At 41.3% G+C, this 12833-nt stretch overlaps 1 protein-coding gene across 9 annotated transcripts in view; it reads left to right on the top strand.

Annotated features, from left to right (window-relative positions):
* Synd (protein kinase C and casein kinase substrate in neurons protein Synd) overlaps nucleotides 1-12833 on the top strand; it is a 798660-nt gene that overhangs the window by 763596 nt on the left and 22231 nt on the right. For all 9 annotated transcript variants that reach the window (XM_070088932.1, XM_070088933.1, XM_070088931.1 and 6 more), the window contains one exon: nucleotides 12033-12166. In XM_070088932.1, the coding sequence (XP_069945033.1) occupies nucleotides 12033-12166 (134 nt within the window). The remainder of the gene's footprint in view (nucleotides 1-12032; nucleotides 12167-12833) is intronic.

Raw genomic sequence — 12833 nt, 5'->3', positions numbered from 1 at the left:
TACTCCTTCCTTTGCTCTAACTCTCTCAGATACTCCAGATTTAATCCCATTTATTTCCCCCCACCGAAACTCCCCTTCAGCTTTGTTTTGCTTAGGGCCAGGACATCCAACTTGTTTTCATTCATAACATCAGCAATCATCTGTTTCTTGTCATCCGCACTACATCCACGCACATTCAAGCATCTCAGTTTTATAAAGTTTTTCCTCTCTTTTTTAGTAAATGTCTACAGGAGAAGGGGTTACTAGCCCATTGCTCCCGGCATTTTAGTCGCCTCATACAACACGCATGGCTTACGAAGGAAAGATTCTTTTCCACTTCCCCATGGACAATAAAAGAAATAAAGAAGAACAAGAGCTATTTAGAAAAAGGAGAAAAACCTAGATGTATGTATATATATATATATATATATGCATGTGCGTGTCTGTGAAGTGTGACCAAAGTGTAAGTAGGAGTAGCAAGATATCCCTGTTATCTAGCGTGTACTTGATTTCTGATTGTTTTTGTTATGTAAATCTTTATTTAATTTGAAAAAAAAAAAAAATTTATTTTAATATTTTTGGGTGTCTGGAACGGATTAATTTTATTTCCATTATTTCTTATGGGGAAAATGAATTCGCGTTTCGTGAATTTCGACCTTCGGCTGGCTCTCTGGAACGGATTGATCATGAAACTCGGGGGTCCACTGTACTACCACCCATAGGATGCAGCCCACATGTTTTGGGTAACAACCAGGTATCTACTTAACTGCTAGGTGAACAGAGGCAGTAGGTGTAAGGAAACATGCCCAGTGTTTCCACCCATACTGGGGATTGAACCGTGGAGACTCATGTGTCCAGGCTATTACTCTGGGTAGGTTTAAGAAGAGATTGGACAAATATATGAGTGGGAGGGGCTGGGTTTGATTGGTGTCATGAGTATGGGAGTTAATTCTTGGGTAACTTTGGGAAGGGATGGTTTTGATAAGGATGTGCTTTGTATAGTCCAGTAGGCCTTCTGCAGTGTTCCTCCATCCTTATGTTCTTATCTAAGTACACTACCAACTGAGCCACCATTATGACACCATTATATTATCTATTAGTGCTGAGAACAGCAGACATCAAAATTAATGGAGAGGAAGTGAGAAAATAAGTATCAGGGTTTGTCCATGAAATGAAAATTTCTCCGTATTGTGAAAGTAACAAATCCTGAAAGTAATACTGAGTACTCCTTACATTATTACTGAAGTCCTTCACATTCCTCTTCTGTTTAGTGGTTTGAGTTTGTATTATACTCAAGTATATATAATACCTAGTACCGATTCTCACTTGCCCTGGGCATTTTAAACTCAACCCTTTCAGTGGCCATCATGTAAAACTGTCATTGAGGTCAGGGTCCATCACATAATTCTGTCATGATCTTGGCTCACTCAGATAAGCTGTGAGTGGTGAATTTTGGCCTTGATATGAAAGAATGGTCTGTGTACTGTCCCACATGGTGTAAAAAAAATCCCTGTCCCACATGGTGTAAAAAGAATCCCTGTCCCACATGGTGTAAAAAGAATTCCTGTCCCACATGGTGTAAAAATAATTCCTGTCCCACATGGTGTAAAAAGAAATCCTGTCCAACATGGGAAAAGCAAAACTGTGTATGGATTAAAATAGTGAATTTGAGATGTTTTCTTGGATAGGTTTTATTGGCTGTTTCTTTGTATCATTTGATATAATGGAAGGCATACTACTGAAACAGATGATTCTGGTTGGTTTCAGGACTAAAGGTAACATGAAATTGAGCTCAAACTAGAGGAAATATTTGATTTTTTCCAATTTTCCCAAGGATGGGTAAGGCCCTCTTACACCTCCTAGTCTGTTTTATGAGTTTTTAAAGGTCTGATTCAATTATTGGGACACTGTAAACCATGACCAATCATTCCCAGTTATATTTTATTTGAGAAATAGAATAAATTTTTTATTTTTGTGTGATTATAAATTAAAAAATAAAAGGCAAGTGTAATATAGGAGAGGCCTGGGCACATGATTAATGAACAGAGAAAATGTTGTTTTAGTGTCCTGCAAGCAGAAGTCCCTATCCATGTACCTAACCTGGCTATCCCCAACAACAATGTTTTTACCTTCCTTGGTGTTGTTCGCCGTGACATTCCCAGTATTCAACTCTCATTCATCGGGTAGCATGGAGAATGTATTCGATGTTTCCATAGTAGTCTCTGTCTTCTTCTTTGTTTCTAGCTCTCCATTTGTCTTCTTGATCTTCAACTTCGTTCCATGCTGTCCGGCCACTGCCCAGGTTCCCTTCTTGACCTGAGGACTCACAACAGGACTACTACAAATCCTCTTGTTTTCCTCCATCAATCACTGTATCTCTAGCTTCACTACCCTCAATTCCTCCTTAAGCTGCTGGTAAAGTTGCTCACTGGAGGGCATCTTGGTTCAGTCCACAGGGAGTACACTAAACACGTCCTCACTGAGCTAAGTACAGGTCATCACTGAGCTAAGTGATCACCACTGAGCTAAGTGGTACATAAAACTTTTTTTCCATCTTCTGGACATTTCCATGCTCAATGCTTATATGTATAAGATGAGGACCAGAAACCACCATATGTGGAATTTTGTTTCTCTGTCTTCAAACAAATAATATTGAGTTTATAGAATTATCAAAGCTTATTGCTTGGGTAGAATTGAAAATTGGGTTGGGCAAATATTCTGTTAGTGGGATGGATTGTGAAAGACCTGTCTAGTATGAGCCAACAGGCCTGCTAAAGTGTTCCTCCTTTCTTATGTTCTTAAGTAACAACACCTGCAATAGAAAACTGCCCACCAAATTAACAACAGCAACCCTCTCGTCTGAGGCCTGGTGATCACTGTCTAATACAACTGCCTCCTACTATGAAGAGAAAGGCTCAGAAGAGGTTATGTCTGCACATACGAAAAAGCACCCACAAAAATGCAAAGACACTCGTTTAATGTGTGAGAAGTGTAAAACACCACTGTGCATGATACCATGTTTTAAAGACTTCCACAAGCTGCAGCACTTCTAGGAACATGTCCAGTGACTCTATATGTGTAAATATATACAGTAGGGCCCCGCTTTATGGCGTTTTGCTTTACGGCATTCCGCTAATACAGACATTTCAAATTACGACCAAAACTCACTATACGGCTCGCCCCACCTGACTTTCTAATACGGTCACCACGTCCCACCTGGTATGTTTACATTCTCAGTGAGCTCTGTAAGCACCACATCTCTCCATTATGTCTGGAAACTCCAAAATTTCAAGTGTTTTTAAAAGTTATTTTATATATACTCTGATAAATATACTTATGTATACCTGCACCTAAATAAACTTGCACACTGTGCTGGCGTGCAGGTACACATTAAAATCACTAAGAGTGTCTTATGTCTCGAGATGCCATATTAGTAATGATAATAATAATGATCACAGTCTCATTAAACTCCTCACACATAAAACATGGTGTCATACACAGTGGTGTTTTACACTCTCACACATAAAACATGGTGTCATACACAGTGGTGTTTTACACTCTCACACATAAAACATGGTGTCATACACAATGGTGTTTTACACTCTCACACATAAAATCAGTGTGTGTGCATTTTTGTTGAATTTTTTTTTTATGTGCAAAGACAAAACACCTCGTCTGAGCAGCTTTCTTCAAAGTATTAGCAGGCAGTTGTGTTATGTAGTTATCCTAGGTAAATGGTCGTGTGTCATCATTCCTTCCTAATTTCCTTCATTCCTTTCCTTCCTGGAGGCTACCTGGAGGGCATTCCACCTCTCTTCCTACATTCCTTCATCTGTCCTTCATTACTTTTTTCCTTCCTTTCATCTAGTCCTTCCTTCATTCCTGCCTTCCCTTCTTGCTTCTGGTTTCTATAATATATATACACATATATAGTCACTAGATACTTTCATAAAACTGCTATTATCACCCTTCAGCAAGCTTGTCTTGTGTGCGAGTGTGTGGCTTATAATTGTTTTGAGTCAGGAGTGGGCAGCTGTCAAAGTGACATATTGTCTCATTACTCACTCCCTCCCCCCCCGCCTGTCAAAACAATGGGGTCGGATGCTGCTTCCCCCTCCATTCTATCTAATTATCTTTCTCCCTCATTCTATCTCTTTCAATCTGTCTCTCTTTCTCTCTCTCTGTCTATCTCTGTCTCACAGGTACACATAAATACAACTATACATAGTGTAAATTACCTAGGATAACCCAAAAAATCCAGACAAAGTGCTATACTCTGCTTGAAGATGTGAGTAAAGGTGATGATGACACAGTCTTGTGGCTCTCTCTGAGACAGAGCTAGACGGATAGACAGGGAGTTTGGCAGACAGACAAATAGACAGACAGACAAATGTTCCTCCTCCTCCTCCTCCTGTTCCTCCTCCTCCTCCTCTTCTTCCTCCTCCTCCTCTTCTTCTTCTTCTTCTTCCTCCTCTTCCTCCTCCTCTTCTTCTTCTTCTTCTTCTTCTTCTTCCTCCTCTTCCTCCTCCTCTTCCTCCTCCTCTTCCTCCTCCTCTTCCTCCTCCTCCTCCTCCTCCTCGCTCTTGACAGATGGACAGCTGCCCCCCTCCCTCCACCCTCGTTTACGCTCATCAAAGGTCAGCTCTTATCAGATGTTATCTCCCCTTATCTTGTCACTGTCATGGTGTGAACTGTTTTCATGCCTCAAGGGAACATATTATTACATATTATTATTATTAGGTATTAGGTCTTCTTCTTCTTCTTCTTCTTCTTCTTCTTCTTCTTCTTCTTCTTCTTCTTCTTCTTCTTCTTCTTCTTCTTCTTCTTCTTCTTCTTCTTCTTCTTCTTCTTCTTCTTCTTCTTCTTCTTCTTCTTCTTCTTCTTCTTCTTCTTCTTCTTCTTCTTCTTCTTCTTCTTCTTCTTCTTCTTCTTCTTCTTCTTCTTCTTCTTCTTCTTCTTCTTGTCATTTATTACATTAATATACACATTTTCATTAATCCATCAATGATATTTTTTCAAAATTATATAATAAACATGATACGTAACATATAAAGATGATAAATGCACCCCACAGTAGAATAAATAAACTTAAATATGAGATGTGGTAGCCAGACAGCTTTTACGAATGACTGCAAGAATAACGTTTTCTCTAGTCCAACACATGAGAAAATGTGTTACTAGGGGTAACTGTAGAAAATTATTCCTTTCGTATGCTTTCACTCAGAGCGTCATTTCTTCTGAAAATAGTGTTACATGAGAATGGGAGTGTTCTTCTTTATTTATTCCACTGTATCAACGTAGAGACAACTTGTACACACTGTAACTTGTATACAAACGAGACGTGTTCACCTGGTTTGTTTACATAACTCCATGCCTGTCCTCTCTCATGTACTCATTCTCTCTCTCTCTCTCTCACATTTATTCTTTTTATCTTGTTCACTCACCTCCGACCCTACATTAAGACTACAAATATTTTAACCCTTAAACAGTCCAAACAGATCGACGTTCAAATTCGTAGTGCTACAAAAGTAGATTACTTTTTTTTTTACATATTTTCAAATATAACAAAAAAAAGTAGATAAGTTTTTTTTACACGTTTTCAAATGTAAAACAAAAAAGAAGATCTACATTTTTTACATACTTTCAGATGTTGAAAAAACGTATATATACGTTTGGACCGTTTAAGGGTTAAGGTAAGTAATGAGTGAACTGTACAGTGGAACCTTGACTTATGAGTGTCCCAACATACGAGTTTTTTGAGATACAAGCCGTCGATTTTTTACTCTGAGTTATGAGCCAACAATTGAGTTACGAGCCATCTCCCCTCCCCCACTTCCCCTTCAACCCAAAACCTGGACACCTCTCTTGTTTATCTATGATTTCATGCTTTAAGTCCATGGAAATCATCCTCTTTCTCTTCTTAGCACTGTCCTTTACACTTACTGCACTTTCTTAGGACCCATGCTTAGAAAAGCAAAATTTGGCAAAATTTTGTCATTAGATTCAGTTCTGTTAGCCTCTCCCTTAGCTCTAGAACTAACCTTGTTGCATTCTTCTATACTTTTTTCAGTTTCTTGATATTTCTTAAAGTGTGGATTTCATATTGGTGCTGAATACTCTTAACCCTTAAACGGTCCAAACGTATATATGTATACATTCGCTCGCGCAGCTCCCCGAATATTTTGTAAATTTTTTTTTTTATAGAAAAAATAGAGCACATTTTTTTACGTATTTTAGAATAAAAAAAATTTTAGGGTCAGTACTTACCGAGATATGAGGCCGAGAAGTTGGCACTGGATGCTCATGTGACAGCAACATCGAGTCCTGCCACTTGCAGAAGTGTTGCCGATATACCTTTTTTTCTATTTTTCATATTTTATGTAATTTTTATGTTCTGATAATTACAATTTGTAGTAGTTCTTGTCATTTTATAACCAATCCTTGTTCTGACACTAGTACAGTGGACCCTCGCCTAACGATATTAATCCGTTCCTGAGAGCTCATCGTTAGCCGAAATTATGGTTAGCCGAGTTAATTTTCCCCATAAGAAATAATGGAAATCTGATTAATCCGTTCCAGACAGCCAAAAGTATTAAAAAAAATTTTTTTTTTTCATGAAACATACATTTCCCTACAAAGAAAACAATAAGACATGCACAATAACTACATAAATAAATGTTAAAATGACACTTGCCTTTATTGAAGAGTATTGATGAGTGATGAGACACTGTTTTTCTTGAACACACTGGGATTTTCATAGTGATACACCAGTAAAGACTTCACTTTGCAATCTCCACTAGCATTGCAACAAAACATGAGAGTTAGTCTGTCTTTCATAGGCTTGTGTCCTGGGAGTGCCTTTTCCTCCTGAGTAATGTAGGTCCTGTTTGGCATTTTCTTCCAGAACAGGCCTGTTTCGTCACAATTGAACACTTGTTGGGGGATAAATTTTTCAGCTTCGCCATACCTTATTGCACTGTGTATGCCACTACAATTCTTAAATCTCTCAAAGCAACCTTTGCTTGCCTTAAATTCACCAATATGAGCACTAGTTCCAGGTATTTTTTCCTGTTCACCTGGGTGTTAGTTGACTGTTGTGGGTCACATCCTGGGGGACAAGATTAAGGACCCCAATGGAAATAAGTTACAGTCCTCGATGATGCACTGACTTTCTTGGGTTATCCTGGGTGGCTAACCCTCTGGGGTTAATCGTTTCTCGGTAATTGTTTCACGTTAAGCCACACCAACAACACTCCACATCTTTGAGTAGTACAGCTGATGGTGGTGCAGCAACAGCTGACTGTGGTGAAGCAATAGCTGACTGTGGTCCAGCAGCAGCTGACTGTGGTGCAGCAGCAGTTGACTGGTCCAGCAACAGCTGACTGTGGTGCAGCAGCAGCTGACTGATCCAGCAACAGCTGACTGGTCCAGCAACAGCTGACCGGGGTGCGGCAACAGCTGACTGATGAAGCAACAGCTGACTGGTCCAGCAACAGCTGACCGTGGTGCAGCAACAGCTGACTGATCCAGCAACAGCTGACTGGTCCAGCAACAGCTGACCATGGTGCAGCAGCAGCTGACTGTGGAACGATAGTATTTATCACCCTTTTTACCACAGGGTTGGCACTAGAAGCTTTCTTTGGGCCCATGGTGACTTATTTAGCAGTTACAAGCACTATAAATAATGGAATAATACAAAATGTATCGAATGTATGCATGCAACCGGCCACCCTGGCTTGTAAACAGTGACAGCAAGGCAGCCGAGACGTTCAGGCTAGGCGGACAGGTTCGGGACGAGTCATGTTCAGAAACAGCTGATGGTGGTGCAACAGCAGCTGACCGTGGTGCAGCAGCAGCTGACTGGTCCAGCAACAGCTGACTGGTCCAGCAACTGACTGGTCCAGCAACAGCTGACCGTGGTGCAGCACCAGCTGCCTGATCCAGCAGCATCTGACCATGGTGCAGCAGCAGCTGACTGGTCCAGCAACAGCTGACTGATCCAGCAACAGCTGACTGATCCAGCAACAGCTGACTGGTCCAGCAACAGCTGACCATGGTGCAGCAACAGCTGACTGGTCCAGCAACAGCTGACTGTGGTGCAGCAACAGTTGACTGATCCAACAACAGCTGACTGGTCCAGCAACAGCTGACCGTGGTGCAGCACCAGCTGACTGATCCAGCAGCATCTGACCATGGTGCAGCAGCAGCTGACTGATCCAGCAACAGCTGACTGGTCCAGCAACAGCTGACTGTGGTGCAGCAACAGCTGACTGATCCAGCAACAGCTGACTGGTCCAGCAACAGCTGACCATGGTGCAGCAACAGCTGACTGATCCAGCAACAGCTGACTGTGGTGCAGCAACAGCTGACTGATCCAGCAACAGCTGACTGGTCCAGCAACAGCTGACTGATCCAGCAACAGCTGACCGTGGTGCAGCAACAGCTGACTGGTTCAGCAACAGCTGACCGTGGTGCAGCAGCAGCTGACTGTGGAACGATAGTATTTATCACCCTTTTTACCACAGGGTTGGCACTAGAAGCTTTCTTTTGGGCCCATGGTGACTTATTTAGCAGTTACAAGCACTATAAATAATGGAATAATACAAAATGTATTGAATGTATGCATGCAACCGGCCAACCTGGCTTGTAAACAATGACAGCAAGGCAGCTGAGACGTTCAGGCTAGACGGACAGGTTCGGGACGAGTCATGTTGTTCAGAAACAGCTGATGGTGGTGCAACAGCAGCTGACTGTGGTGCAGCAGCAGCTGACTGATCCAGCAACAGCTGACTGGTCCAGCAACTGACTGATCCAGCAACAGCTGACCGTGGTGCAGCAGCAGCTGACTGATCCAGCAACAGCAGACTGGTCCAGCAGCAGACCACGGTGCAGCAGCAGCTGACTGGTCCAGCAACAGCTGACCATGGTGCAGCAGCAGCCGACTGGTCCAGCAACAGCCGACCGTGGTGCAGCAGCAGCTGACTGGTCCAGCAACAGCTGACCGTGGTGCAGCAGCAGCAGCTGACTGGTCCAGCAACAGCTGACTGGTCCAGTAGCAGCTGACTGATCCAGCAACAGCTGACTGGTCCAGTAGGAGCTGACTGGTCCAGGAGCAGCTGACTGTGGTGCAGCAACAGCTGACTGATGCAGCAGCAGCTGACTGGTCCAGCAACAGCTGACTGATCCAGCAACAGCTGACTGTGGTGCAGCAGCAGCTGACTGTGGATTGATAGTATTTATCACCCTTTTTACCACAGGGTTGGCACTAGAAGCTTTGGGCCCATGGTAGCTTATTTAGCAGTTACAAGCACTATAAACAATGGAATAATACAAAATGTATCGAATGTATGCATGCAACTGGCCACCCTGGCTTGTAAACAATGCCACCGGTGGAACAAGTGAGGCTGGCTCAGGCCGCACATGGACGCGTCTCGGACGAATCGCATCGAGCGAGTTTTTTAACGCTAGGTGAGGCAAAATTTTTGCGTTAAAATGTATCGTTAGGCGGATTTGACGTTATGTGATGCCAACGTTAGGCGAGGGTCCACTGTATTAGGTACTCAAATTGTCAGAAACACACTTACAGGTGGACATTTACACCTGCCTTAGCCATTTACTATTGTCTTGAAATACGTATATACAAAGTATTTATATGTCCCAGCAATGTTTTGGATATGTGGAAGTATATAATAACAATGAGGAGGAGGAGGAAGAGGAGTAGTAGAAAGATGAAGAGGAGGAGGAGATGAAGGAGGAGGAGGGGGAGGAAGAGAAGGAGGAGGAGGAGAAGAATAATACGTAATAATAATACAGTGGACCCCCGCATAACGATTACCTCCGAATGCGACCAATTATGTAAGTGCGTTTGTACGTGTATGTTTGGAGGTCTGAAATGGACTAATCTACTTCACAATATTTCTTATGGGAACAAATTCGGTCAGTACTGGCACCTGAACATACTTCTGGAGTGAAAAAATATCGTTAACCGGGGGTCCACTGTAATAGGTAATAAGTTCCTTTGATGCATGAAAAACAAAGTCCACCCCTGACAGTGACATGATAAGATGAGATAATTGATAAGAGCTGATGTTTGATGAGCATACATGAGGGTGAGGGAGGGTGCAGCTGATAAGAAAAGATTAGATGTGATATTTGATGAGCATTGCCCTCACTTTGTTTTCACTGGTACACAAACATGTCTGTTTATTTGTCTGTCTGTCAAGCTCCCTGTCTATCTGTCTATCCGTCTAGCTCTCTGTCTCAGAGAGAGCCACAAGACTGCGTCGTCATCACGTTTACTCTCATCTTCAAGCAGAGTATAGCACTTTGTCTGGATTTTTTGGGTTATCCTAGGTAATTTACACTATGTATACTTTTATTTATATGTACCTGTGAGACAGAGATAGACAGAAAGAGAGAGAGATTGAAAGAGATACAGAGATAGACAAAGACAGAGACAGATAGACAGAGACAGAGGTAGACAGAGATAGACAGACCCTGAACTTGGGGTTAACATGACTTTCAGTGAATCTTTGGTATTTGCTGCACTGTTTGCTCTTGCTGGCGCTCAGTTTTACTGGCACTCCCACAAGGTACTAAGTGGTCCCAGATTTTTTTAATACCGTGCACACTGAGTGTTAGGGCCCACTCTATGCTGACAAGGCATCTCAGGCCAATTGTGCCAAATTTGAAGGCAGGAAAAATAAAACGTATATATACGTTTGGGGCACTACGCGTAAGAATGTATATATACGCTTGGACTGTTTAAGGGTTAAGATAAGCCTGACATGTTGTGTAAAGATCATGAATGACTATTGAGATTCCTGAAGACTTCACTTAGATTTGCCAGAAGAGCTTTGGCTGTAGGGGTTATTCAGTTGATCTGAGCCTATGGCAATATGCTAGACACTATGCTCACCTGAGGTCTTTCTCTCTGAGTGATGTCTGTAGCCTCTGTGCTTCCCTTCCAATCATATCTCACCTTGTTGTCCTCTCCTCTCAGCTCATCAAGCTCTGTTCCTTCAACCTTTCCAATTTGTGCAATCCTCTCGGTTCTGATACTAGCTTTGTTCCAAATCTTTGGGCCTTTTCCAGTTTCTTCACATTCTTGACCAGGTGTGGGCTCCATGTGCTCAGTGATTGGCCTAACATGTGTCATATACTAGGTTCTGAAGGATTCACTATTCAAGTTCCTAAATGCTATTCTGAGTTTTGCCAGTCTTATATACACCACTGATGCTATATGGTTTGTGTGTATTTCTGACATTATGCTTGGTGTTTTACTTACCACTATTTCCTTTTCGCCTTTCTCGGCCCATGCTATACTCTTTTTTGTCTGCCCTCGCCCTCTTCTTCGCAAACCTTGCATTTGTTCAGGTTGAATATGGGAAACAATTTATTTGACCAAATCTAGTCTATTGAGGTTTTCCTGTAGTTTTTAATAATCCTTTCCTGTTCTTACTCTTCTCATTAGTTTCATATCATCTGCAGAGAGAGAGAGAGTGCTCAATCTCCTCTGGTAGGTCATTAACATACATTGGGAACAGTAGTGTCCTAGTACTAATCCCTGCAGAACCTCACTCATTACTCTTCCATTCTGATATCTCGTCCTTTCTGCCTTCTTTCATTCAGGTACTTTCTGACTCATTTTAGCACTCAGGTTTTTAATTCTGCCTGTTCCTTTAATTTCTGGATTGATCTTGGGTCTGTATAGTCAGAATTTTTTACTTAAACTTGGTTGATCATTCTTCTCTCAGTTGGTAATGCCATATCCTTGGGTGTGCTCTGTAATGGAACAGCAAATAAGAACTGGATAAATATGCATTATTCCCATGGAGAAGTGGGTTAGAATTATTCCTCCGCAAGCCATGCATGTCTTAAAAAAATAAAGTAAGCATTACCATTTTATTGAGATTGTGCTTGATTGCTCTGTGCTTTTTTTTTTTTTTTTATAATTTTTATGCTTACATATATTGAATGTCTTAAAATCTTCCTCTTAGCCAGTTTAAATACTTTAAATTTCAGCAACATTTTTATTGTGTTCATACTTGCAGCAATGGTGTAAGTGGGGACGATGATGAGTGGGATTACAGTGATCGAATGGTCGACCCCAACAAGCCAGGTGTGCCAGTCAGAGCGCTTTATGATTACGAGGGTGTTGAAGCAGATGAATTATCATTTAAAGTTGGTAAGAAGTAATAGTAGCTTGTTTGATAATATGTGTAGCTAAAAATGTTTTGTGCTTATGATAATGGAAAATTTTATGAGAACTTTTCATTCTCCATTAATAGAGCGGATCATTGAAGCAATGCACTACACTAGTTTGAGTAGCTATATAGTTATGTATTGGTGATAGTATGTACACAGGTTTTCCATACAGGTGGAAGTCAGAGGCAATACCAGACTGCTCAGTATTATGCCAAATATTATTCATTATAGAGTATTTACCATGTTTCTGTGTTTTTTATATTGTTTATGCCATATTAGATCAATTGTGATAGGTAAATCAGCCATAGCGCTGATATTAGTGTAATAATAAAGTACATTCCCTCGCATCACGAGACTCGGGAATTCCTGCTGTTGTAAGCAAATGTTTGCAGACGGTTCCTGATTGGCTCTCCAACTCCAAAATAGTTCCACCCACTCTTTTATGATGCTAAATCTTGAATTATTATACTAGAAAGAATAATAAAAGAAATAAATGAAAACGGAAAAAAATTGGCACATGCGAAAAAATGGTGTGGAATGTGAAAATTGGAGCGGCACCTGATTGTATTCATGACCGAATGCAAAAATTTAACAATTTTTTTGGTTGCGAACCAATTTGTTAGTGTTTGGAAGTGCTCATGACCAGA

This window comes from Cherax quadricarinatus, chromosome 26 (genome assembly GCF_038502225.1).
Source record: "Cherax quadricarinatus isolate ZL_2023a chromosome 26, ASM3850222v1, whole genome shotgun sequence".
NCBI classification, from domain to species: domain Eukaryota; kingdom Metazoa; phylum Arthropoda; class Malacostraca; order Decapoda; family Parastacidae; genus Cherax; species Cherax quadricarinatus.
Note: the sequence above shows the minus strand (reverse complement) of the source record. Positions and strands in the feature narration are given on the sequence as shown.